Raw genomic sequence first — 27606 nt, 5'->3', positions numbered from 1 at the left:
ATTCATTTACATACTATATAAATTGTTCACAAGAAAAGGAACAAGACTGCATGAATGCAAATGGGTGTCAATGTCCACATGCTGAGACCAGAAGAAGTTGGCCAATGAGCACATGCAGAGAGTCGCCTGGCAGGTGGAAGAACATTGTATTGGAGGGGAAGAGAACAGGAAGAAGTAGATCACTTTCTACTCCCTGGGCTGCACCCAAATAATAAGCTATTCCTTCCCCCACCAAGGAGTCAAAACACAGTCCCTTTCGTCCTTATGGACAGGGCGGTGTTTTCCTGAGGAATGAGTTTGTTTTCCTTGCTCAGGGAGAGGGCCCTCTGAGAACAGTTGGTGGGCTGAAGGGAGTGAGTAGCTATAAAGATGGGTGGGGATAGGACGAGGAGAGAGCAAGTACCCAGAGAAACAGCAGGTGCACCCATTTCAGGTGTGGCCGCTGGGAAGGGAACCCTTGATCAGTGACAGAGGGCTGGGTTCCGGGTCCTGTTCCAGAGAAGAATCCCAAAGAGGACAGAGGCACAGTCCTGAGACATGGGTCCAGTTCCAGGCTGGAGGGCTCTTCCCAAGCCCAAAGAAAGAAGCTTCCACACGGTACACGATGTGCACATCATGTTTTGTCTATATGTTTGCATCAGATATTGTCTGTTGATCTTAGCACTACTGCTGCACTTCTAAAGTCTTCCCTAAATTTCAGGGATGGGAAGCCTGAGAAGAACATTTCCCCGGCTGATTTGTCACAGTTCTAGTTTAAATTTCACCAGTGAGAGGCACTTGAATGCGATTTGGAAAGTGCAAGGAAGGAGAAATCGTCGTTCTCCTTTAGAAGCAGTAAGTCGATGCATGGGCAGATGCCAAACATCCAAGTCCGGGAGAACAAATTTCGTTTTGGAGCAGCTGGAACCACAGATGGAAGTGGCCTCTCCTGGCTCCCACTTTTGTCAAGCTCCTAAAAGGCAGCTGAATTCCTCCCATCCTTCTAAAAATACGCGTGCATCTAATTTCCTGTATTAAATTCCTACTTGATAAAACACTGCACCATAACTGGGACAGCATCAAGGTTACTTCTTTTGTAAATTCGCATATAATTATGTTCACTGTGCAATTCACTTTCTTCTTTTAATCTCTGTATGTCTATCCTGAAGAATTCTATCCAATAAAAACAACTGAACTTAGGTGGCCTAGACTGGTGCCTGCCGAGGGGTTGTTAGAATTTGGTGGTCCACTAGTTTATCATGCTCATTTCATGACTTTTACTCTGTACCTAATCTGCAAGCATCCTTTTTATCATCAAGATGGAACACTGGTCCCTTACTTATCAGAAAATGGAACCATGAACTGCCACGATTCGGCACTTGTTGATGGGACATGCGATACCAGAGGCAGTTTGAATGGCTGGGCTTTGCTGATGTCACCATTGGGCTTTGCATTGGGACCATGGGCTGCGAGCCGCCCCTGCAGCTGTGTCGACCATACAAGGTTTTCAGTCACCTCCTTGGAGCAAGAGATGCCCAAACATTTGTCCTCAGTGTGGCTGTCCCTATCCACAAGAGGATTGTTACAAAGTTCCTGGGGAAAGACAATGAGAAAAAGGGAAGACAGAGGAGTGGAGAAAAAGAAGGGAGGGCCAGATGGACCCCCGGGGCCATTGTCCTGGTGACTCTACCAAGGCTCGGGGTAACTGCAGTTTCCTTGGGTGGGGGTGGGGCATCTACGATGGTCCTGATGCAGCTCCCAGAGCCACGGAGACTCTGCTTATTTTAGCACAGGGAAAGGCCGCAGCTTTCCATTCCTCATGAGTTTTATTCTACCATCAAAAGGAAATACACCAATATGATGAACATTCATCTTCTCCGTTCTGCTCACCATCCTTTTCCAAGAACTCATTATTGCTCAGTGAGACCCATTGCTCTTACCTGGGAACAGACAAGCAGAGCTGCTTTTGTTGTACCTGAGGGAACCACATTTGACTTTGAAGTTGGGTTTATTTTCACCACTTACATCACAGGGAGGTGTCACTTTCTCCTTTTTAGATTCTCTGAGCTCTTTCTCTGCATTTATTCTAGATTCATAGCTTGTCACCTATTTGCATGGGGACAAGGGACACTGGATGATAGGTGAGACTTGATAGCCTCGACGAGCCTGGTGAAGGAGTTTGGAGCGGGTGTTGCTGGAAAGACCCAAGAGGACGACTGCAGGTCCAGTAAACCAGTGGACAGAAGAGGTCGGATGCATGGGGATGGAGGCTTGGAGGCATCCTAACCCATGCAGAAAGCGGGACAGTGGTGAGTCTGGGAGCAGGCGTGGTTAGAGCTCTGGGTGGTAATCAGACAGACAGGCAGGCAGGGAGGTGAGACAGGATTAGATGACCAAGGGCCAAGCAGATGACCAAGACAGAGATCCAGTTTCTAGGACAGGGGTGTGAAAGCAACACTTGGTCTGAGCAAAGTCTGTGATCTGGCATTCAAGGTCAGAGTGTAAGTGGCCACGAGGGTAAAGAAATGAAGCTAAATGCCTTGAATGCTAAAACAAGAAGGAGGCTCAGGCCCGAGGTCAGGACAAGAGTGAAACCTGCAAGGATACAGGAAATAGGATTAAGGCACCAGAGCTTAGGAAGGAACTTTGTGGGTCCAGAGACCCAAGGACAATCCTGACTGGGCCTCCCCACGGAGTTACTTCAATAGGAAACCTCCTGTTTTCCTACAGGGGAAAAGAGGGACAATCTCATTTAAGGGACTTATTATTATTTTGTTCTTTGGTCTCTTGATTGTTTGTCCCCATCCGGACTTATCTTTTGAATGGAAAGCAGGGGACCTGCAGTGGGGGCCATCTCTTGACTGCTGAGGAAGAGGTGGCTGCGGTCAACTCAGCAGGGAGGTCTGGAATTGGTTTTGGTAGAAAAAATGTCCTACAATCCACATACTTGAGAACTTGGGCTTGTCCCATGCTGCACATTCTTCATGGCATTTGGAGACATAGGCCTTGGGGATTGTGGAAGGTGCTGGGATGTCACCTTGACTGTGGGAGAGACGGTGTGGGCAGGACCAAGCTGAAGCATTCCAGGGCAAGGCCCTGAGGTAGGAGGAGGCTCCAGAAGGGTCATCTGAGCACTCCGACCAGGTGTACTGAGCACACATTTGTTTCTCAGTCTAGAATTGAGTACATTGCATGGAAATATCCAGAGAACTGTTGTGAGTGTCAGATTTTTTCCTACGGATTTCTGAACAAAGGATTGAAGTCCCTGTTGGCCCCTATAAAGAGTCTACAGCTTCTGCTAACAACCATCTGAACCTACAAGTGGATCCTCCTCCAGTTCAGATGAGACTTGGCCCTGGCCAACAACTGCAGCCCAATGAGAGATTCCGAAACAGAGCACCCAGCTAAGATGTGCCCAGACTCCTAATCCACAGAAATCATGAGATTTTTTAAGTTGCTTTACAAAAAAGAAAATAAAAGGAGTCTATGGCAAGATGGGAGGGTTTTGGCAGATGGGTTGATACCAAACAAAAGAGGACATTTCTGGGACCCAGGAGGTAAGGGACAGCCAGGACCCCTGGTAGGGTATACCTTGTGGGAACAAAAGGACAACTTCCAACAGCTTTCTGGGGACAGAGGGAGATGCCTGAGCAAAAGCAAAACTATTGTGCACCAAATAGTGATGGATTCTTGGATGTCTCCAGGAAAAACTGGAGTTGAGGAAACTTTGGTCTCATGTGAATGTGCTACAGGTAAGAGAAGGAAGGGCACAGGGAGGGAGTGAGAGAAATAGGCAGGAAATAGGGAGTCCTATCCCACTGCAGCCTCTCTATGTACTAGAGAGTGGAAGAAGATAGGAACTCCCCCCAGATTAAGGAGCACTTCTCCCTTGCTTGGAAAAGAAAGAGCCATGGACAGCTGCAGAGAGTCAACAAAAACTGGCTATAGATGTAACACCTTTCCACCCAGAAAACCAAAGAGGATCAGAAAGAACTATCAGCAGAAGCTTATAAATACTCACTACCACAGACCATAGTAAGAAAGCAATAGCATTTCTAATGGGCATATAAAAAGATTTGAATAAATGGAAAGACTCTCCATGATATTGGCAGGGAAGGCTCAATAGTTTAATGATATTGATGTTCTCCATGCTAACCTTTACATTTATTACAGTGTTCCAAATTTTTCAGAATATTTTTTTGGAACTTGATAAAATTAGCCTAACTTTCATCTAGAAGAAATATGCAAATAAAAATCCATGTGAGAAATCTAGGACATTTTTGAAAAAGAAAAAACAATGAGGGGAAGAGTGTTGTATGAGATATTAAAACATATTAGGAAGAGATAAACTTCTAGTATGCACGGTCCTGATGCCAGACAGACAGTGCAAGAGAGAGAGGGATAAAAAGTGGATTTCAACAGACACATTTCTTTCATAGGCTATAAAGGAAGTAAAGTTAGTGGGAAAGGTTGGGCTAGGAAATAAATGGCTGTAGTAGAATTGGGTAACTGTGTGAGCTGAGGTGATGACGACAGTGATGATGATGGTAACTGCGGACGTGTATTGACGAATTGCTATGCCAGGCACCACGATAAATGCTTTCTATGAACCATCTTATTACATCATCACATTACTCCCCTTATTTCATTTGCTTCCCATATGAGGAATCTGTGGTTCATGCAGGCTAAGTAATTTTCCTGGAGTAACACAGACAGATGGTGTGTGTCTGAGGTTTGAACTCAGCCCGCTCTCTTAACTGATGATTTCTACTACTTCTCTTTTACTTTTCTGAAGTAAAGTTCAAATTTAATAAACCTTAATACATAAACAATAGTATTTAAGTTCAAAGGGTTTAAAGATGGTAGCATAAAACCAGCATTAGAACATTATGGAGGTTCCTTAAAAAACTAAATATAGAATTACCATATGACCCAGCAATACCACTCCTGGGCATACACCCAGAGAAAACCGTAATTCAAAAAGACACATGAACCATTGTAAAGCAATTATACTCCAATAAAGATGTTAAAAAAAAAGACACATGCACCCTAATGTTCATTGCAGCACTATTTACAATAGCCAGGTCATGGAAGCAACCTAAATGCCCATCGACAGACGAATGGATAAAAATGATGTGGTACACATATACAATTCAATATTACTCAGCCATAAAAAGGAATGAAATTGGGTCATTTGTAGAGACATGGATGGACCTAGAGACTGTCATACAGAGTGAAGTAAGTCAGAAAGAGAAAAACAAATACCGTATATTAACACATATACGTGGAATCTAGAAAAATGGTACAGATGAACCGGTTTGCAAGGCAGAAATAGAGACACAGATGTAGAGAACAAATGTATGGACACCAAGTGGGGAAAGCAGGGGTGGGCGGGTGGTGGTGCTGGGATGAATTGGGAGATTGGGATTGACATAAATACACTAATATGTATAAAATAGATAACTAATAAGAACCTGCTGTATAAAAAAAGAAAACAAATTTTTTTAAAAAAACAGCATTTCTTTTCTTCCTGGAAATCATAAAAAAGCAAATGGGAGAAAGAGGAATAGAAAATTCAAACTCTTTTATGCATGAAATTAGGAAATAGCTAGAATTTCAACCACAAAATAGGTGATGGGGCAGCCGACAGTGTACACTGAGCAAAGGTACATGGATGGTGTCAGAGAGTGTTCTAATCTCATACTTTTATATGTACCTGTCCAGTTTTCCCAGCACCACTTATTGAAGAGGCTGTCTTTTCTCCACTGTATATTCTTGCCTCCTTTATCAAAGATAAGGTGACCATATGTGCATGGGTTTATCTCAGGGATTTCTATCCTGTTCCATTGATCTATATTTCTGTTTTTGTGCCAGTACCATACTGTCTTGATTACTGTAGCTTTGTAGTATAGTCTGAAGTCCGGGAGCCTGATTCCTCCAGCTCCATTTTTCATTCTCAAGATTGGTTTGGCTATTTGGAGTCTTTTGTGTTTCCATACAAATTGTGAATTTTTTTGTTCTAGTTTTGTGAAACATGCCATTGGTAGTTTGATAGGGATTGCACTGAATCTGTTGATTGCTTTGGGTAGTAGAGTCATTTTCACAATGTTGATTCTTCCAATCCAAGAACATGGTAGATCTCCCCATCTATTTGTATCACCTTTAATATCTTTCATCAGTGTCTTATAATTTTCTTCATACAGGTCTTTTGTCTCCTTAGGTAGGTTTATTCCTAGATATTTTATTCTTTTTGTTGCAATGGTAAATGGGAGTGTTTTCTTGATTTCACTTTCAGATTTTTCATCATTAGTGTATAGGAATGCCAGAGATTTCTGTGCATTAATTTTGTATCCTGCTACTTTACCAAATTCATTGATTAGCTCTAGTAGTTTTCTGGTAGCATCTTTGGGATTCTCTATGTATAGTATCATGTCATCTGCAAACAGTGAAAGCTTTACTTCTTCTTTTCCAATTTGGATTCCTTTTATTTCTTTTTCTTCTCTGATTGCTGTGGCTAAAACTTACAAAACTATGTTGAATAATAGTGGTGAGAGTGGGCAACCTTGTCTTTTCCTGATCTTAGTGGAAATGGTTTCAGTTTTTCACAAAAATAAGCTCAAAATGGATTAAAGACCTAAATGTAAGGCCAGAAACTATCAAACTCTTAGAGGAAAACATAGGCAGAACACTCTATGACATAAATCACAGCAAGATCCCTTTTGACCTACCTCCTAGAGAAATGGAAATAAAAACAAAAATAAACAAATGAGACCTAATGAAACTTGAAAGCTTTCGCACAGCAAAGGAAGCCATAAACAAGACCAAAAGACAACCGTCAGAATGGGAGAAAATATCTGCAAATGAAGCAACTGACAAAGGATTAATCTCCAAAATTTACAAGCAGCTCATGCAGCTCAATAACAAAAAAACAAACAACCCAATCCAAAAATGGGCAGAAGACCTACATAGGCATTTCTCCAAAGAAGATATACAGAGCACCAACAAACACATGAAAGAATGCTCAACATCATTAATCATTAGAGAAATGCAAATCAAAACTACAATGAGATATCATCTTGCACCGGTCAGAATGGCCATCACCAAAAATTCTAGAAACAATAAATGCTGGAGAGGGTTTGGAGAAAAGGGAACATTCTTGCACTGCTGGTGGGAATGTAAATTGATATAGCCACTATGGAGAACAATATGGAATTTCCTTAAAAAACTAAAAATAGAACTACCATACAACCTAGCAATCCCACTACTGGGCATATACCCTGAGAAAACCATAATTCAAAAAGAGTCATGTACCAAAATGTTCATTGCAGCTCTATTTACAATAGCCAGGAGATGGAAGCAACCTAAGTGTCCATCATTGTTTGAATGGATAAAGAAGACGTGGCACATATATACAATGGAATATTACTCAGCCATAGAAAGAAACAAAATTGAGTTATTTGTAGTGAGGTGGATGGACCTAGAGTCTGTCATACAGAGTGAAGTAAGTCAGAAAGAGGAAAACAAATACCGTATGCTAACACATATATATGGAATCTAAGAAAAAAAAAGTTATGAAGAACCTAGGGGTAAGACGGAAATAAAGACACAGACCTACTAGAGAATGGACTTGAGGATATGGGGAGGGGCAAGGGTAAGCTGTGACAAAGTGAGAGAGTGGCATGGACATATATACACTACCAAATGTAAACTAGATAGCTAGTGGGAAGCAGCCGCATAGCACAGGGAGATCAGCTCGGTGCTTTGTGACCACCTAGAGGGGTGGGAGGGAGGGAGACGCAAGAGGTATGGGGATATATGTATATGTATAGCTGATTCACTTTGTTATAAAGCAGAAACTAACACACCATTGTAAAGCAATTATACTCCAATAAAGATGTTAAAAAAAAAAAAAAGGTACATGCAGAAAGACAAGGCGAGATGGACCACGGCTGGGGCTCTGGGCAAGCATCAGCAGCGTATGCATCGTGAAGGCGGGGAGCACATCTGAGGGGCAACAGACATCAGCGACCATGGTGTGCACAGGCCGGGTGAGGCAGCAGCTTCTGTGGACCTGCTGTGTGTCTTAGATCAGTGAAGGAGGGTTCAGGGAGGAACCAGATACTTGCACAAAGCAATCTGTTCCTGGGGATATGCATTTTCTTCAAATGTGAGCACTCAAAAGGAAGCCAGGATCTAGCAAAGATACTACAAGGAAAATGGAAGAATAAAATAGAGACAGAAATCTATAATGAAATCTCCTCAGAAGAACGCCATGATTGAGATGAAAGCTGTGAATAAAATAGCTACTTGTCTATGAAGCAAGAGCTCAAGAGAGAATGAAATGTGAACTGGCAGAACTGGAGAAAGAAGGGAAAATATTAAATCACAAAAATGAAGGCAAAATTGGAGAGAGCACAAAGGAGAATAGACTTTGTGGGGAAAAAGATGTAGAGAATAAACATGAGAAGATATCCAATAAAGTAAAATGGGAGTAAATCAGTTAAAAAATCAGAGAGAAAATGACACCCTCTGGAAGACAGGTGAAGGGAATCTGATGGCACCGTAATCAGAGACCCAGGTCACCATGCTACCTCCTGGGCAGAGGCAGAATACCCGGATCTTAAAGGAACAAAGACAGAAATCTATTGAGCACCTTAAACTGTTTTCAAAAATACCTGGGAACAAATCTGGAAATTAATTCCATAACTTTGTTGACATGTTGCAAAAAGATGACTTCTGCACCCTAACCCTTGAAAAGACCCAAATTGGTGCCAGGTGTCACCCATCCCCTTCTCTCGGAAAAAAGTCAGTTCATTCTGTTGTCTTAGTTTGTATATTTTCTGTGACTTGAGATAAACTTTGAATATACACACCCACAAATGCAAAGCACGGAAGAGAACAAATATTTACAGACATGATTCGAGAAGAATTTTCTTACATAAAAGATGATTTGAATCTACATATTAAATAGGCACATGACACATCTGGGGGAAAAGTGACCCCACATGCATAACATCAAGGCATAGACTATACATTTACTGGACTTCAAAGTCAGCTCTTCGGTGCATGCAGGCAAAAAAAAAAAAAAAAAGTAGTTTCTAAGGAGAAATCAGGCAGCTTCTGTTCCCTCCCAGGAAATAATGCAAGTTACCAACTCCTACAAGCTAAACTCACTTTATGTGCAAAAAAGGCAAGAGGCAAGCCATTGTGAAGAACAAACCTGGAATATTCCTTGCTGGAAAACTGTAGCTAAAGGACTAGCATTGAGCAGGGGATCAATCTAACATAGAACTGAGGTGATACCAAAGTGGGGCATACACTGGCTGAGCAGAACGTGGAAGGGATAAGCCCTGACCACGGAGAAGGCACTTATTGATAAAAAATTAGGATACTTAGAAAATGTATCATTGCGTATACTAAGAATTCGGTTGTGTCTACAGAGAATGAGACCCAAACTTCTGATCTTGATCCTGGGCCAATTTGCTCTCCTGACATTGCTCTGTTTCAGTAAGTGGCACTTCCACTGTCCTCAAAGACCTGGGCATCCTGTTGGACTGCTCCCTTTCTCTTCGACATCCAGTCCATCAGCCAGATGAGTTCAGAAATCAACTACTCGTCCCCTCTTGACAGCTTGTCCAGACCACATCACAGCAAAGGCCTGCTAACCGGTCTCCAGCTGCAATTCCTGCCTTCCACCTAGGGCCGACAGGGTCCTTTGAAAACTCTAGGCAGAGCACATGGCATCTCTTAATTACTCCAATAGACTGCTAAGTTCTGGTGTCCGCAGGGCAGCAGAAGAAAGGAGAGTGCCGCTGTCACAACTCCGATCCACTGCCTGCATTCCCCCCGCCCACCCCCGCCAGGCAAAGCCACATCTTTAAGGCCATCGATGAGGAATCTGAGCTGCTGGGACCTCAAGAACCTCCTTTCACTCCACTGCAATGAGTGAACAGGACCCAGCTCCATTGTCCACCTTGGTGCTTCTGGAACATTCCAGGTATAAACCCACTTCTGCCCCGGCTTTGACCCCTTGACCTTCAGTGCTCCCCCCAGATATTCACATGGCTCATCTCCCATTTCTTTTAAGTTTCTGCTCAAACATTACCTTCTTCTGGGGCCTCCTCTGGTAACCCTATTTTAAATATAAACTACTCCCCACTGCTCTCCCACCCTCTACACCAGGCATGCCCTGACTCTTGTCCTTGGACATTCCTCCGACCAAAGCATCCCTGGAGGTCAGAAGTGACCCTATTTCTGGATGGCCAGAGAGCAAAAGATGTGCAGTCAGCCCCTCTTTCCCCTTTAGCAGCTAAAAAGGGGATGGTCCAGGTCCCCAGGACAGCAACTGAAACCCACTTCCTCCACTATAAATGACATACATTTGCTTAGCTATCGATTTCTGTGAGCACAGGTAAGGCCCACCATGGTATTAAACCCTGATTTTTTTTTTCAAATCTCTTTTTGACAAGAAGCCTTGTTTGTTCATGTAAAAAAAAAAAAATCAGGAGACAGAATTGAATGTCTTAGACTTTGTGTATCCAGACCCAAGGTCAAAACTGTAATAACATTATTTTTCAGGAAAGATTGTTTCATTTCTGCAATAGCTGCCCTTAAACCACTGCAATTTACTCTGGAATTCTGAAGCTTCAGGATTAAATTGCATCTCTTGGAGAATGAGTCTGGGGTGTGTGTGTGTGTGTGTGTGTGTGACATAGAGCTGCACTTATGCTCTTAGTGACTATTTGATTATGGGAAACATATTCCATAAGCAAGGCTAAATTTTTCTTAAGAAACATCTTTGCTACTTGCATGATTAAAATAATAATATACCACTTCCCCTATTCTATTGAAAAATATTTAAAAAAAACAAGCATAATACCTGGCATTTCTCATCATAAGAAACAGGCACTACTATAAACTGTGGGAAGGAGTGTAGATGAAAAAAATGATGACAAGTGGCCAATACGTATTGAAATCTATAGAAATTGCTTACTCTTTGAACCACAATTCTACTTATAGGAGTTTATCACCAGAGAGAAAATGGACACGTGTACAGAGATCAATGAGATAGAAGTCACTGTGACATTTTTACGATAGTGAAAAACTGGGAAAAAACACAATATCCAACAGTAGTGTGGGACACACCTGGTTGCCAAGCATCCATCCTCCCCCTTAGTGAAATAGCCTGGGTTGTAGTCACGACGGCCGTATGCTTAGCTATAACACAACTTGTAGAACCCCTGTGGCGAGGGCTGACCTGGCCGGTGAGACATGAGCAGAATTGCTTTATCACACAGTCTGGAGAGGTCCTTAGAGGGAACTGACTCAGGTGGCTGTGAGAGCCTTCTCTCTGTGGTCTTCATCGTCCATGGAAATGTGCAAGTGGCCACTGGACCTTAGTAGCCATTGACTGATGGTGGGAGATGCTTTCAAAGAGTGACAGAGAGATAGATGTAAACAGTGTGGGTCCCTGATGACTCAGGGGAGAAAAACTAATCCTGCTCTATCTACTCCCAGACTCCTCTTATGAGAAGGAGTAAACCCTTGTGGCATTAAGTCACTGAATTCAGTCCTAACAAAGGCAAGAGAAGTTAGATGTATTTATTGATGTATGAATATAAACTCAACAGAGACATTAAAAAGTCACAGTGAACACCCATATTTGTTGCCATGGAAAGACATTCATAGCCTATTATTAACTGAAGAAAGGAGGTTGTAGATCAGGAAGACTCACATGCTCGCAATTTTTTAAAAAACACAAAATTATATGTATATCTACAGGTATATATATTTTCCAGGGAGACAGGTCTGAAAAGCTAGATGAAAGTTTACAGTATCGGGACTTCCCTGGCAGTCCAGTGATTAAGACTTCACCTTCCAATGCAGGGGGTGTAAGTTCAATCCCTGATCAGGGAACTAAGATCCCACATGCCTCATGGCCCCCCAAAAAAACAAAACATAAAACAGAAGCAGTATGCTAACAACTTCAATAAAGACTTTAAAAATGGTCCACATCAAAAAAATATCTTAAAAAAAAAGTTTGCAGTATTTATCTTTGGTTATCTTTGAGTGATGTTTTTAAAGGGGGATTTTAACTTTTAAAAATTTGTTTGCTGCAATTTTAAAATTTTTCCTTAATGATTTTAAATTGCATATCAAGTTCAAAGGTAAAAAGGCTTCTATAATTTAATTTGCACATCAGTGATGGGAAGGAATAAGATGTCTGTAACACCCATAACAAAGGGTTATTTAATCTATGAAAAACACTCTTTCAAATAAATGAGACATGGAGATGAGTGTGAGAGTAACATGAATGAGAAATTCTCCAAATGGGAAAATGAAATGGTCTGTAAACAAAGGCTAAAACATTTTCAACATCATTAGTAATCTAAATTTGTAAATTAAGACAGGAATTTGTAAATTAAAACAATTCACCCATCACCTAGTAAAGACTAAGGAAAAAAGGATACTATCTAGTTGGCAAGGGTGCAATACATACACAGCTTCATACTACTGGTCAGTGTGTAAATTGCCCTAATATTTTCCAATGTGTCCTGGTCCAGTGCAGACCAAGAGCCTTCAGTGTGATCACAGTATTTCACTTCTAGGGATTATACAGACATTTCTCCAAAGAAGACATACAGATGGCCAACAGACACATGAAAAGACACTCAACATCACCAACTGTTAGAGAAATGCAAATCAAAACTACAATGAGATATCACCTCACACCGGTCAGAATGGCCATCATCAAAAAATCAACAGACAATAAATGCTGGAGAGGGTGTGGCGAAAAGGGAACCCCCCTACACTGTTGGTGGGAATGTAAATTGGTGCAGCCACTATGGAGAACAGTATGGAGGTTCCTCAAAAGAAAAAAAAAGAAAAGAAAAGAAAAGAAAAGGAAAGCAACCACACATATGCACATTGAACTAACACACGAGGATGTTCACTTCTGCAGTGTTTGTAATAGTGAGAAATGGAAAACAACCCAAGAGAAAGAAAGAACATCCACACAATGTCAAGCATTAGAAATAATTTTGAAGAAGATAAGCATCATGGGAAATGTTTGTAACATCTATATAAACTACATGCACATCGATATAAAGTACATTAAGTCAAATGGATGCTATTTGTTTCCATGTAATGCAACATAGGGCTATAAGTATGGCCCCAAGTAAAAAGTCACACGGGTAGATACTCTGAATAACGGGCTTTTATTTTGGGATAAAGTGCTTTTCACATGGACAATGTATGTGGCATGCTACAGGGGAGTAATCTCAGGGATTTAAAACAAATTTAATTGATTCTCCCCCCAACCAAATGGTATCTATCCCTCTCTTTCCTCCCTCTGCTCCTCCACCCTAAAGGAAATACACCAAAAGGGAACTGTGGCAAGTATGCCGTTTGTTTTTCTCTGATTGCTGTTACTTTCACAATAAGAAAATGCAACACAGTATATACCTTAAGTCTTAAGATTGTTAGGAAAAAAAAAACATGATTTATTTATTTGTTGTTTGTTCATCCTATCAGTATATATTTGGCCCTCACCTGTTTCAAAAATTACTGAAGGAAGTTATGTGAATGAGAAAGGAAAGAGTATTTCTAACACGTTCGTAAGCATAGCTAAGGAAACTTTCCTGGAGAAGGTGATAAGATAGAAATAAATTATTTTTACCATGTCTAGAATGGTTCCCTCATTAGTTTCCAACACTGCTCATTTTAATTTATGTAATGTTTACAGTGTTACCTTAATACTGGGAAACATTGCTTTGCCTTTGAAGAGAAAGCAAGATTAAGGGTGAAATTTTGCTTTTAAAAAGAGACTACCAAGGAGATGATAGGTAGCTTTTTATATCTATGGTATCTAGGTAAATAAAACAACCAGAAGTTTTATTTTAACCTTCTAAAGCCCCTTACCCTTACTTATCTAAATACTGGGGAAATAATTTTCCAACAATGAGTAATTCTGACAACTTATACTTGTTTTTCCATGTGTATGGGCTTGCAGGGGTCCCCAAGCAGATCATGGTCATCCAACATAGGTAGTCAAGGTAGAGCTTTCCCAGGTAGTCAAGGTAGAGCTTTCCCAGGTGCTGAAATAACTTACATAAACTGCCTCCCCTACCCGGTCTTTCCAAGGGCATGTTATACAAGAACATTTCATGGCCCAAATGAAAACACTTAGGTGGGTTACTAGGGGTGTATGTGAAGGATGGATACACTTGGTGGAGGTGGGGACATATATATTTGTAAGAAACATCTCTGCAAGAAATGCTCATCTCATCCTTTAGAATATAACATACATTTGGTAGATAACAAGCAAATCAAGTAACTTCATACCTTTAGAGAATTTCCACACGATGGTGGGTACAGGATAACCCTCAGCTGAGCAATTGAGGATGACAGGCTTGCCATAAATCCCATCTTGGTCCCGTGGCTGAACCACAAACTTGGGAGGAACTGAAAAGAGAGAAATGCCACCAGTAATTCAGACAAGACTGTGGATTATTAAAGCTGTGATTTTAAGAAATCCAAGAATTTTAACAAGCGTGAAAGCACAAAGAATGCTTTACATATATGTGAAAATAAAGCAGAGGATTTGTAATTAGGGACCAATTAAGGAAGCAATTTCAGTGCAGGTGATTTTTCTTATTATATCAATGATCTGATGCAGATGGAAGTTGCTTTGCACTGGACTGTGGAGTGTGGCAGCTTGACTCAACCAAGGGAATGTGACATTCTGTTTTTGATCTGTGTTATGGAAGATCTTCAGGGATCCATTCTTGGGTATGAAATGTTTTTAAAGCATCCAATATCTATTCTTCCTCTAACAGGAGATGAAGGGAGAATTAATAGTCTCTTCCTAAAGGCAGTAAAGAACACAACATGGTATTGAACATTTCCTAAAAATCTGATAAAGACACATAGACCATTATTTCTGACATCAGTACCCTTCTGAGCCAAAAAGGGACTATGGAAACCAGTTGAAGGGAGGTGCCATGAAGGCTTTATAGAGTACCAATTTGAAAGAAAAAAAACAAACAAACAGATTAAGTAACTGCTTATTTGGTGAGTTTTGTGAGATGCTGAAAAAAACACCAGCCCTACCCAAAATATACACATGCACTCTGCTTAAAAAATACCTGCCAAGAGAACATAAATGTTTTGAGTTGTTCTTGTGATTTTAAGAGTATTCAAGTCTTCTCTTAAAGAGAAGATACAGATTCTTCTAAGAAAGGTACCATCTAAAGGTGATAGGATCCAGAAATCTTTTCCAGCAGATCAGTGACTACTTACAGGATGGATTTTCAATGAGACTGTCACGAGACTAGGTGAGAGGACATAGATTATGTCCACCATGTATCAGATACTTAGCAAATGTGGGAGTTCTTCCCCTCCTTTCCACAACTCCTGATAACGCTAATCTTGTCTGCATTGCAATTTCCAGAATTCTTCATTTTGAGGCAAACATGTGGTCCTATGTGTTAAAGATATATAGGAATTCCAGCCACCACATGAAATGGACTGGGGAGAAGTTTAGAGTCTACACTAGTTAGGATCTTAGGAGCATGTTGAAATGGCATGAGCCATAGTGAACATCATTTTGCCTATCAAACAGCCAAGGAGTGGGGAATAAAATCAAAAGAAGCAGCTAGAGATGGGACTCACTGCTGTGTTTCTGGAAGAAACAACACAGAGTGATGGCTAAGAGCACAGAACCAAAGGCTAAACACCTGGATTTGATCTCCAACTTTGCTACTTCTAGGTGGGTCACCTTGTGTAAGCTGTCAAGTGTTTCTTAGCTTCGATTTCCTTATCTATAAACTGGGAACTCTTTTTTTTTTTTTTTTTTTTTTTTTTTTGCGGTACACGGGCCTCTCACTGTTGTGGCCTCTCCGTTGCGGAGCACAGGCTCCGGACGTGCAGGCTCAGCGGCCATGGCTCACGGGCCCAGCCGCTCCACGGCATGTGGGATCTTCCCGGACCGGGGCACAAACCCGTGTCCCCTGCATCGGCAGGCAGACTCTCAACCACTGTGCCACCAGGGAAGCCCCCTTATCACTTTTAAAAAATATATTTACATTCTATAGACTACATTTGTCTCAGAATACCACCTAAATGAAATAAAATTGCTCACTATGAAAAGACCCATTGGCTGTGCAAATTATTTAATTAAATAATGTGCACGTTGGAAACTGTGTTTATTAATGATGTTAAAGCTGGACACACCTGCATTTACTAAATTAACCAACACTCCTACAACACTTCATATCTTCCAGGCACTTCTGACAACTTTTATAATCTTAATTCATGTTATCCCCATACCAATGCTATAAAATGAGTTCCCAGGTCTTCCCTGGTGGCGCAGTGGTTGAGAGTCCGCCTGCCGATGCAGGGGACATGGGTTCGTGCCCCGGTCCGGGAAGATCCCACATGCTGTAGAGTGGCTGGGCCCGTGAGCCATGGCCACTGAGCCTGCGTGTCTGGAGCCTGTGCTACGCAACAGGAGAGGCCACAGCAGTGAGAGGCCCGTGTACCGCAAAAAAAAAAAAAAAAAAAAATGTGACAAGGTGTGTCTGTCTCATGGTGAGCAAATTATTCCTAGGAAAGAAATGCTGGAGATTTTATAGAGCAAAGTTTTCTAGTAAAATTAATCTAACAACCACAAGGGTAGATTGCAAAGTTTAAGACATCACATCAGAATCATTCTGTCCAGGGTGGAAGGTAAATATGCAATCATGTACATTCTATTTGGCTCAAATTCTGCTAAGAGCAAGGAATCTCTTGTCAAATGGGCAGGGTAGCTAATCTCTTGCATTTCCTCTGGAAGAATGTCTAATTATAATTGATCCATGATCCCTCCCCTCGATTTGGTTCTAAGCCAAAGCAATATTATTTAAAAACCGATCACAGAGGTTTACATGGAAAATAACCACTGACATATTGTAAGTGTAAGGCAATTACTGAAGGAAATGGCCCATAAAATTGAGAATTATCTTTCATATGCCCCTCTTTAATCTCCTTGTATCAGGTACTGATGATTCTTTCTTGCAAATGTGTCACATATCCTCAAATTCTCTTCATCTTCATTGCCGTGTCCTAGTCATGATGGGTAGACAGGGTGTGCGGTGAAGTGCCTCCATCCATCTGGTTTCAGCACCGCAGGGTGGACAGCTCCATGCATTTTGCCAGGGCACCACACCAAGAACAGGAGTCTCTCTTTGCTGTCTCAGGGCCTTCTCTAAAGTAACAAACACTCACCTTCATGGGTGCAACCAGTGAGGGGTGGGCGTCGGGATAAATGCCCTGCGTCTCCATCCTCCAATCCTATTGGGCAACTCTAAGGTGTGCTCTATGTCTGTGCTCCTCAAACACCAGAGGGTGTCAGAATCACCTGAAGAGTTGATTAAAACCCAAGTTGCTGAACCCTGTCCCTAAAAGTTTTGACCCAGTAGGTCTGAGGCAGGATCCAAGACACTGCCTTTTCTAATAAGCTCTCAGGTGACGCTGAGGCTGCAAGTCCAGAGACTACCTTTGAGAACAACTGTTCTGTGTGATGCCTTGGAAGGTTCCCAGAAGGAATGAGCCCCAGTTGCCCACAGCAGCAACTAGCTCATTAAAGCAACTTCTACTGATTTTTTCCCCCTCCTTTCCTAATCTCATTTCCCTTCATTCTTTCACTCTGGGATCCAGGAATTACATCTCAAATAAGTGATCTACAGCCAGTCCTATACCTCACACTCTGCTTTCAGGGGGACTTAACCTGAGACAAGGCTAAAACTGGCTCTTATCTGGATTTATGAAACAGCTTTCTAACTAGTCTACCTGCTACCTACTGGTCCACTCGAATGCATTCTGCACACAGTGGCCTGAAAGATACTTCTAAGAGAGAAATCACATGATGTGACTTCCCTGCTTAAAGTCATCAGTGCCTTCGCATTGTCCCTTGACATAACTGAAACCCTTACAATATTTTGAAGGCTCTTTATGACTTGGGTCCTTGCACTCCAGCTTCATCTCTTGATGTTTCCTCTTGTAAGCTTTGTTTCAGTCTATCTATTCTCCAGCTCCCCCTGGGTCTTCACATAGGCTTCTGTATTTCTTTGTTTAACAAATTATCAGTTAGTTGTATTTACATCTCAGCTCAAATTTCACTTAGTGTGGGACACATTTTCTGATGCTGTGGACAAGACTGAGTGCCTCCACAGAATCCTGCGTTATCATTTTATAGCCTTTACCACATGTTTGGTGTTGCTGGTTTAAATGCCTGTCTCCCACATCTGGCTGCACACCTGGGAGAACAAGAACCATGCCTTTCTTGCAGACCATCGCATCCCAGCGATGTGCTGGAACATAGAAAGTATTCTGCAAATATCTGTTGAATGGACAAATCAATAAATGGATATTATTGTTCCAGTTTTAAAGACTAGGAAACAGACCCTATCCAAAGTAGCAATGGCTCCGTTAATAACTCAGATCAGAGTGACCCCAATGCACAAGGTCTTTGAGGAGTACGGGTCTAGAAGCACCATCTAACAGAAGAAAGCACAGAGCACTGCAGGAGGATTTTGGCCAACGAGATACAGAACTGAAGGTGGAAGGATGCAGAGCTGTCGGCACAGTCATGATTTTGGCCAAAACTTATGATAGGACCTAAAGACTGAAGACTCTGTATTGTCTTGGTTATAATTCCTCAAAGTTGCTGGTTTCCTTTTTTTTTTTAACTATATTTTGGTTTCCTTTTATTTGCAGAACACTTTATTTGTGGTGAACATATCCACCAATATAGCTGGCTTTCCAATAGAGAGACTTTTCCAGTGGGGATGAGGGTGATTAAAGAGATAGAAGGGATGGGTTCAACCAAATAATTATGTCGCATCCCCAAAAGGCAATGCAGGCCACTGTTGCCATACATTTCTATGAATCATAATTGAGTGCACATGCAATACTCCTGTCGCCCTAAAAAGAGTCACGTGAGATGTATATGTTCTAAAATACCCAAATCCTGTCATGGGACCCATGTAGCCTGACACTATCTGAAATCTTGAAGGGATTCCTTTGAGAGAGTTGCCTGCTTCATGATGCTTAAGATGAGGGTTGTTTAAAATACGTGATTTTTGGCTTTGGTCTATTTATTAAAGGGAAGAATTATTTTTTGCTGTTTTTAAGGGAGTAATAGGACAGGTATACAATAGGACAGGAATTTTTCAGTGTTAGGTGCAGTCCAGTGTTTTATGATTGGAACTCATGGCCTCTAAGTAGCTATATATTTCCAAAGAATGGATGTAGGTTTCACTAACTGTCAACAGGGACAGGGATTCAGTTTTATTGAAGGTAAACCAGAAGCTACTTGGCGGTGGCAGCGGAAGACAGGGGTCTTGTGTAGATAAATATTGCCATTCTCTGCTGTATGGCATTTAGTCAAGATAGTAATTGATCAAAGTCTAGGTAAGAGTTAATTTATGACACTGGAAATTAACCTCCAGTGGCTTCCTGTCATACCCAGAATAGATAACCGCCACCCCCCGTTCTCTCCTACTGAACAGTGAGCACATTGGTCTCTTGCTGTACTTTGAACCCACAAAACCCACTCCTGACTCAGGGTCTTTGTACCTGTTTGTCTCTCTGCCTGTAACTCGCTTCCTACAGAGAGACCTGTGACTCACCCCCTCACTTTGGTCAAGTCTCTTTTCAAAAATCTCTTCAGAAAGGCTTACCCTGTGCATCTGAAAATTCCATTCCCTTATCACTGTCAATCCTCCTATCAAGCTTTACTTTTCATACCACAGGTAGACACCTGACATCATTTGTGTGTTCATTGCCTCTCTCCTGCTCTGAAAAATGTAAGGTTTTTTTAACTTTTTACTTTATATTGGAGTATAGTTGATTAACACTGTTGTGTTAGTTTCACGTGTACAGCAAAGTGATTCAGTTATACATATACATATGTATCTACTGGTTTTCAAATTCTTTTCCCATTTAGGTTGTTACTAAGTTTTATGGGGCAGGGACTTGCTCTCTGTGTGTTGATCACCATGGTACCCCCAGTACTCACAGCATCTATTATAAAATAGGTGCTTGACAAGTATTTGTTGGAAAAATGAATGGATGAATGAAGCAAAATGATAGCATGAATATAGTATCATAAACTGGGTCCACAAACAGCAACCAGACAGTGGCCTTGTATAAGTTTTCTTTTTCCTGCCAAATAAAGGTCAAGTAAGGGCTTTTTAGATAACGTGTTTGTTTCACTGTGTGCCAGCTCACCATTAAAAGCCAGAAACAACAGACCCGTCATAAGATATAAAGAAGTGTAAGAAAACTGACCTTTGGAATCGCAGATAGGAAATCACAGTGTTGGTAGCTTTCCTCGCAGTGGTGCTGAGCCAATAATAGAACCAAAGGGCAGGCGTGTTTTGCCATTAAGTTCAGTCCTTTCCCTCAAAGCGGCTTCATCTATGCCAAGGTCACCCAACTGAGTGTGACATTAGGGTGACCATCCATCCACTGCCAGTGTAAGTCATGAGGCACATGCATAAGTGCCAAGGGTTTTTCCTTTTAACTTCTTATGATAACAGCGAATTTATTTTAAATTAAGTCTTCGTAAATCTTCCCAGTGACCCAAACTATAAAAATGTGCTTAGCTTTACAATGGCCCAAGGCCATATGACTCTGGTGTAAGGAATAACCAGGAACTGGGTTCCCAAATTCCATTTCAATCCTACCCTTTTATCCTATACCTCAGCCTTAACGTCTCAGTTATCACCTCTACCTTCCACACACAATTTATCCCCAACTGCTTCAGCTTCTGCAAAAATATATTGCACTATTACCTTTTTGACTGTATTCCCTAGGCCACCATTCTAATTAATTGCCTGATACTTGGGATTACCCCCAGCCTCTTCTATGTAATGTGTCCTCAATCATGTACCAAAGTCGTGCAGATGTGAGTGGAAGGAAGGGAGAAACAGAATAAGAGCCGGAAAGGGAGTTACCACCTGCTGGCTTATTATGTGCCAGGTGCTGTGATAAATACATACTTTTTTTTAACCCTCAGAAAACCCCTATTGACTATTCTCCCATTTTAGGAATAAGAAAATTGAGGTAAAAATAGCTTAAGGAATTTACTCAAGATCACACAGCTAATAGGTGTCCAAATTGTGATAGGGATGGAAGGAAAAAGAGAGGCGAGGGAAGCAGGGATGGGGTCTGGGGGGTCAGTTGACAGGCCAAGGGGTCTTCCCTGGGTTCCCTTATCTGTAGAGACACAGCCCACTGACTGCTACCAGACTGGTCTCCCACCCCCAAAGGCAATCAGTTCCAGGACTTCTGAGGTTCCCCATCACTTCCTACATCAAGCATGTATTTGTTCAAGGCAACAAGCAGGCGGGCTAACTATGATAATGGCACAACAGCAGCTCTGTTTACAATAGCCAGGACATGGAGGCAACCTAAGTGTCCATCACATACGAATGGATAAAGAAGATGTGGCACATATATACAGTGGAATACTACTCAGCCATAAAAAGAAACGAAATTGAGTTATTTGTAGTGAGGTGGATGGACATAGAGTCTGTCATACAGAGTGAAGTAAGTCAGAAAGAGAAAAACAAATACCGTATGCTAACACATATATATGGAATCTAAGAAAAAAAAATGTCATGAAGAACCTAGGGGTAGGATGGCAATAAAGACACAGACCTACTAGAGAATGGACTTGAGGATATGGGGAGGGGGAAGGGTAAGCTGGGACAAAGTGAGAGAGTGGCATGGACATATATACACTACCAAACGTAAGGTAGATAGCTAGTGGGAAACAGCCGCATAGCACAGGGAGATCAGCTCCATGCTTTGTGACAGCCTAGAGGGGTGGGATAGGGAGGGTGGGAGGGAGGGAGATGCAAGAGGGAAGAGATATGGGAACATATGTATATGTATAACTGATTCACTTTGTTGTAAGCAGAAACTAACACACCATTGTAAAGCAATTATACTCCAATAAAGATGTTAAAAATAAATAATGGCACAGCCTCTGTGTCTTAACTGGTGCTGTTTATCCCTCATTGACCTCAGAAAATATGTCTGAATGCCTCTGTCCTCCTTCTACTCATTCATTAAATGAAGAGAAACTGGAAAGCCCTGCTACTATCTGGGTGCTAAGGACATAGCAATTGTTACCTGATTCAATTCTCTCAGCAATTCCAAGAGGTAAGTCTCATTATTTCCATTTTACAGATGAGGAAACTGAGACTCAGAGAAACTTGGTCATGTTTCCAAAGTCATATAGAAAATGAACAAGCAAAAATGTGGACCTTGGTTTACTTACTGAAAGTTCCAGTGTTGTTGCTGTATTTTTTTAAATTAATTTATTCAATTTATTTACTTTTGGTTGTGTTGGGTCTTCATTGCTGCCTGCAGGCTTCTCATTGCGGTGGCTTCTCTTGCCATGGAGCACGGGCTCTAGGTGCGTGGGCTCAGTAGTTGTGGCACACAGGTTTAGTTGTTCCACGGCATGTGGGATCTTCCCGGACCAGGGATTGAACCCGTGTCCCCTGCACTGGCAAACGGATTCTCAACGACTGTGCCACCAGGGAAGCCCTGTTGCTATATTTTTTATTTTCTTTCTAGACCTTACTTATACATCAAGGCTGATGGCGCTCGCTCCTTCCATGAAGTCTATCAAACGGCACTGACGTCTCCCTTATCAGAGGTCGTTTTGCTCTTGTCATTAGCAGTCTGTCACTTGGAGACTTTCCAACCACGCTCACTGAGACAAGGCAAATTCAAGGTCTCTGAGCTCCTTATTCTATTTCTACTTTTCCCAAGCTACATCTCAGGCCGAAAACTTTAAAGCCCCTAAGAGGAAAACATTCTCTAATTTGAGTTAAAGATTTAAATAAAAATCCATATAATTATTCTCTAACATGGCTTGCTATTTTTATGTGGGTTTTGTTTCTCCAACTATATCTTTGCATATTTTTCATGAATCAAAGGACAGATTATGTTCCAAAGTTAGTGAGTCTACAGTGTGCAGTATGGAACACTCTTCATTCCAAATGGCAATAATAAATAAGATTCTTCATTTTACCAAAAAAGATCAATTTAGCTTATCCAGAATGTGATCTAGCTGAAGTGGTGATAAAATTCCACCTCTTGACCATTCAGACTAAAATTTGAAATTCTGAGAGCAGCTGCCTGATCTCTAGCTATACAAGAAGAGAGGCTGTCACCCACGGCAGGCATTAGTCATGCAGGGAGAAAGTGCCCTGCTCCAATCATTGTGTACTAAGGGCAGAGGGGAAACAGATGAGTTGGTGAAATGTTCTACATCTGGAGCGACTCCACAACCCAACACCCAGCACAGTCCTTGGCCAGAATTCTTGCACGTCTGTCCTCAAGGCTTCTCAAATATTGCCCTCACACATTTCCCTCACACAACTGGCCATTAAATCCTGCCAAGCATCTTCTGTTTTGCCCATCCTTTGACCACCTTAGCGCCAGCCATCATCACTTCTCATGGGGACTACAAAGACCTCCCCTTCAGGCATCCTACCTAGACTCATTTTATTCCAATGTGTGACTCGTCCTGCCATGAACCATATGATTTTTCTGCTTTAAAACGCTGCATAAATTTCCATGCCCTCCAGACCTCTTTCATAGGACAGAAAGCCTTCAAGATGTGGACCAGACTTAGCTCTCAAGTCTCACCCTTCTTCATTTTGCCATTTTGCACACCATTCCCCCAGACACAGATGTATCTGCCCTGTCAAGCCCTCCTGCCATTGCAAGTAACAGACCTTCTTCCAGGAACACGATGTCTTCCTTCCTCTCCTCTTAACTACTTGCTATATTTTCCAGTCCTTCAGGATTTCTCCCTCCCTTCTGGAATCTGCCTCATTCCCACTGGAGCAGGAGTTCTCAATGGGAGGAAATGAGCTTTCATCATCCCAGTGACTCTACCCCAAGGACTGGCAGTTAGGAGTATGTATTAAGTCCTTTGTTGCTTCATGATGCAATAAGGGAAAGATGAAGCAATGAAGGACAGAGCAAATGCAGTCATTTGGGAGTGGGTGTAAAAGTTTATAGCTATCCATTGATATTTGGAAGACATAAAGCTTAGTGATTTTTTTGTTTTCTTTTGCAGACAAGTAAGAAAATACTGAACTCATGGGACTGTTAAGTTTTTGAAAAAAACAAGTAAAATAATGATTGCTAGAGACAAGGACTTTAAAATAGAGAAAGCTTCATTAGAGAGTTAAGGTTATCTTGTAACCCTTATTTAATTAATTCATTTTAGCCATTGCCATTCCAACTGTAATTAAAAGAAGAGTAGGCCCAGAGAAAGCTGCCTTGACTTTATTAAGGTTTATTTAAATGTGATTATTTTCTGAAATCAGCATGATGATCTATTATGGTATCTATGCAACATGAGCTCAAGAATTGGCCCAGGTTTAAATTTTAATTCAATGAATCATAAACCCATCTTCATTGTAGCATGGGCTAAGGAAAGTTGTGTACCTTATGTGCCTTATATATTCCATTAGATAGAATTAACAAAGAGATATGTTTACTAAAAGTCATGCTGAAGTTAGAATATTTTCCGTATGTGTTATAAAATATGATACAGCCTGTGAGGAAGGAGTGCAACTAAGAGCCTTTAACTTTAAATCATTGAGCCTTAATGCCAGAAGGGAAACTACTCTTTATTGAGGCCAGCCACTAGCCTGTGACACCTATTTCATGCAACGTCTTTCAAAATATTGTTCGGCTTTTGATAAATGATGTCTCCTCCGTTGTCAGGAAAGTTAATATTTTGTGAAGGGAATTATTTCATTTTTGAAGAATTTTGAATATTAGAAAATTTACATTTAAATTTTTAACAAATTGAGGTGCAATTTATATACAGTAATATTCACAGGTTTTAAATGTACAGTTTGATAGATTATGCAAAAATCTGTAAAATCTACACCCTATGATGTGCTATGGCATGGTTCTTTCTTTGTGCTTATTTTACTTGAGCTTCATTAATCATTTTGACCAGTAGATTTATATTTTTCGCCACATTTGAAGATTTTCAAGTCATTACTATTCAGATCTATGCTTTTCCTGCCCTTCTTTCTGAGGCTCTAACTATGTTTATATTGGACTCCTTGACATTACTTCAAGCTCACTGAGGCATTGTTTGCCATTTTAAGTCTTTTATCTCTCTAAAAAATTTGGATATTTTTCTCATGCCCTCTTTTCAAGTTCAGTTATCCTTTGTTCTGCAGTATCTAAGATCCCACTTAATATATCTAGTTAATTTCTCATTTCAGATATTGTGCTTTTCAGATCTAGAATTTCCTTTTGGTTCTTTTTAAAAAATGTTTTATACTTCTCTTCTTGCATCCCCTATGTATTCACTCATTGCACACATCTTTTCATTTGAATTTTTGAAAATGCTTATTATAGCTACTTTAAAACCCTGTCTGCTAATTCTAACATCTGTATGCCCATTAGGCTGTTTCTTTTCTTTTCTTTTTTTTCCTTTTATTTATGGCTCACATTTTCCTATTTCTTCTCATAGCCAGTAATTATGTGCAAGGCATTGCAGATATGCTATGATATTGAGAGTCTGGATTTTGTTGTCTTCCTTTTAAGAACACTGAATGTTATTCTTGCAAACAGTCGATTTACCAGTGAAGAAATTTAATCCTGTCAAGGCTACCTGTAGGCTTTTTATTAGGGCTGGTCTAGAGTAGCCCTTATCCCAGGGCTAGATTAGGCCTCTCTTAGTGTGTGGCCTCTTCTGAGATTTTAATTGAATTCCCTGTGTGTTCTCTACTCTGGCTAATCAGAACTCCAATGTTTCTCAGGACTGTGTGACTGCTGGAAGCTTTATTCATCTCACATACTCCTGGAAGTTGTTCTCTGCTAGATTTCATAGGGTCTCGCCCTATGCATGTGAAGTGTAGCATTAAGCTAAAGACCCAAAGGGAGCCCTATACAGATCTTTAGAAATCTTTCTTTGAACAGCTCCCCACTCTCTAGTACTCTGACCTGCAATATCCAGCACCTCAGTGGTTCTAATGGTTCTTTGTTTTTCTTCACCATAAAAATCACCATTATCTATTTGGGTTCTGCATCCGTCTATCATGGTTTGGAAAGTGCACCAAGAAAAAATATGGGGTGAATTTGGGGCTTAACTCATATATTTCTCTCCTCTCTAGGACCACAGCCCTGTGCTGCCTGTTTCGTATTTGGAAGATGGTTACTTTATAAAGTTTTGTCCAGTTTTATAATTGTTTATGGTAGGAGGATAAATCCACTGCATGTTACACTCTGATGACCCCATTGGATGAATTTTATATTTATCTTTTAAGTTACTTGACTCAAAATCTGTCTCCCCGAAATTTCCAACCATTTCTGTTGGTTCTACTTTCTGGAGCCCCACCAAGATTATTATTACACTAGTTTGTACATATTCCACTGGTTCAAAGAACCCAATTAACTAAGTCAAGAACTTGGATCCTGTAATTATCTCTTTATCCTGCCACATACTTTTTTCTTGTCTATTGGCTCATTCCCATCAGCATGTAAGCTTCCCTTGTCCCATGTCCACCTCGCCTCCTGTCATACCAACATTCCTGAAAATACAAAAATAGTTGTATTTTCCTGAGTTCCCACACATTCATCTCCCTTTCTTTGTTCAAGCCCCACTAATCAGGGATTCACTGCAGCCACGCCACTGTACAAGGTAAAAAACAATATCCATCTTCCTAAAACCCAATGAGCAATTGTTGGTTCTCCTCTTTTTCTACTTTCAGTGGGATTTGATATACTTTATCACCTATCTTTCTCGATTATTTCCTATTTTGCTTTCAGGACCCCACAGTCCACTGGATTTCCTCCTATTTCACTGACTGCTCCTTCTTCCTGTCTCCTTTGCTGATTCCTCCTCTTATTTTGGAACCTTAAATTTTGGAATGCCTTGAGTCTAGACCTTCTTGTTTCTCCCACATCATTCTTTCCCTTGTGACAACTGCTATTCCTTGTATCTTCTCCACTTCTGTAGAAGACACTTTCATTTACCTTATTAGGCAAAATATGTACTTAATTTAACAATTCCTCTTTCTCTCTCTTTGCAACATTCACTATATATACATGTTTTGTTTGATTCGTCTCCAAAACATATTGTAAATTTGTCTGCTTCTCATTACCTTGACTGTGACCACCTTGACTCAAGGCGCTTTTTATCTTGCCTCGACTTCTGAAATAGCTTCTTACCTACTTGCTTTCTGGACCAATCCATTCTTTCCACAGCTGCTAGTGTTATGATTAAAAACATAAATCAGGCCATGCCACTAGCCTAGTTAAAGTCACCAATGGCCCCTCTTTGCATTTAGATAAAAAACTCCAGACTTCTAAAATAGCTGCATATTCAAATTACCCAGGGTGCTTGGACTTAAACTTGGCTGCATATGAGAATCAACTCAGGGATTTTACAAATTCCTGGTGCCTGGGTCCCACGTCCAATGATGGTTATTTAATTGGACTTCAACCTGGACATCAGGAATTTTTTAAAGCTCCCCACATAATTTTAATGTGTGACACAATTCAAGAACCACTAACAGGTGATTTTGA

The 27606-nt window shown here is 41.0% G+C and overlaps 1 protein-coding gene across 1 annotated transcript in view; it reads right to left on the bottom strand.

Annotated features, from left to right (window-relative positions):
* The window catches only part of DSCAM (DS cell adhesion molecule), a 189532-nt gene that overhangs the window by 13588 nt on the left and 148338 nt on the right, over window positions 1–27606 (bottom strand). Inside the window, exon 11 of the mRNA XM_089910069.1 lies at window positions 14323–14442. Coding sequence (XP_089766195.1) covers window positions 14323–14442 — 120 coding nt within the window. The remainder of the gene's footprint in view (window positions 1–14322; window positions 14443–27606) is intronic.

The sequence above is a fragment of the Delphinapterus leucas genome, chromosome 4 (assembly GCF_059928025.1).
Source record: "Delphinapterus leucas isolate spDelLeu-1000000601 "Yukka" chromosome 4, BTC_Dleu_Yukka2, whole genome shotgun sequence".
In the NCBI taxonomy this organism is placed as follows: domain Eukaryota; kingdom Metazoa; phylum Chordata; class Mammalia; order Artiodactyla; family Monodontidae; genus Delphinapterus; species Delphinapterus leucas.
Note: the sequence above shows the minus strand (reverse complement) of the source record. Positions and strands in the feature narration are given on the sequence as shown.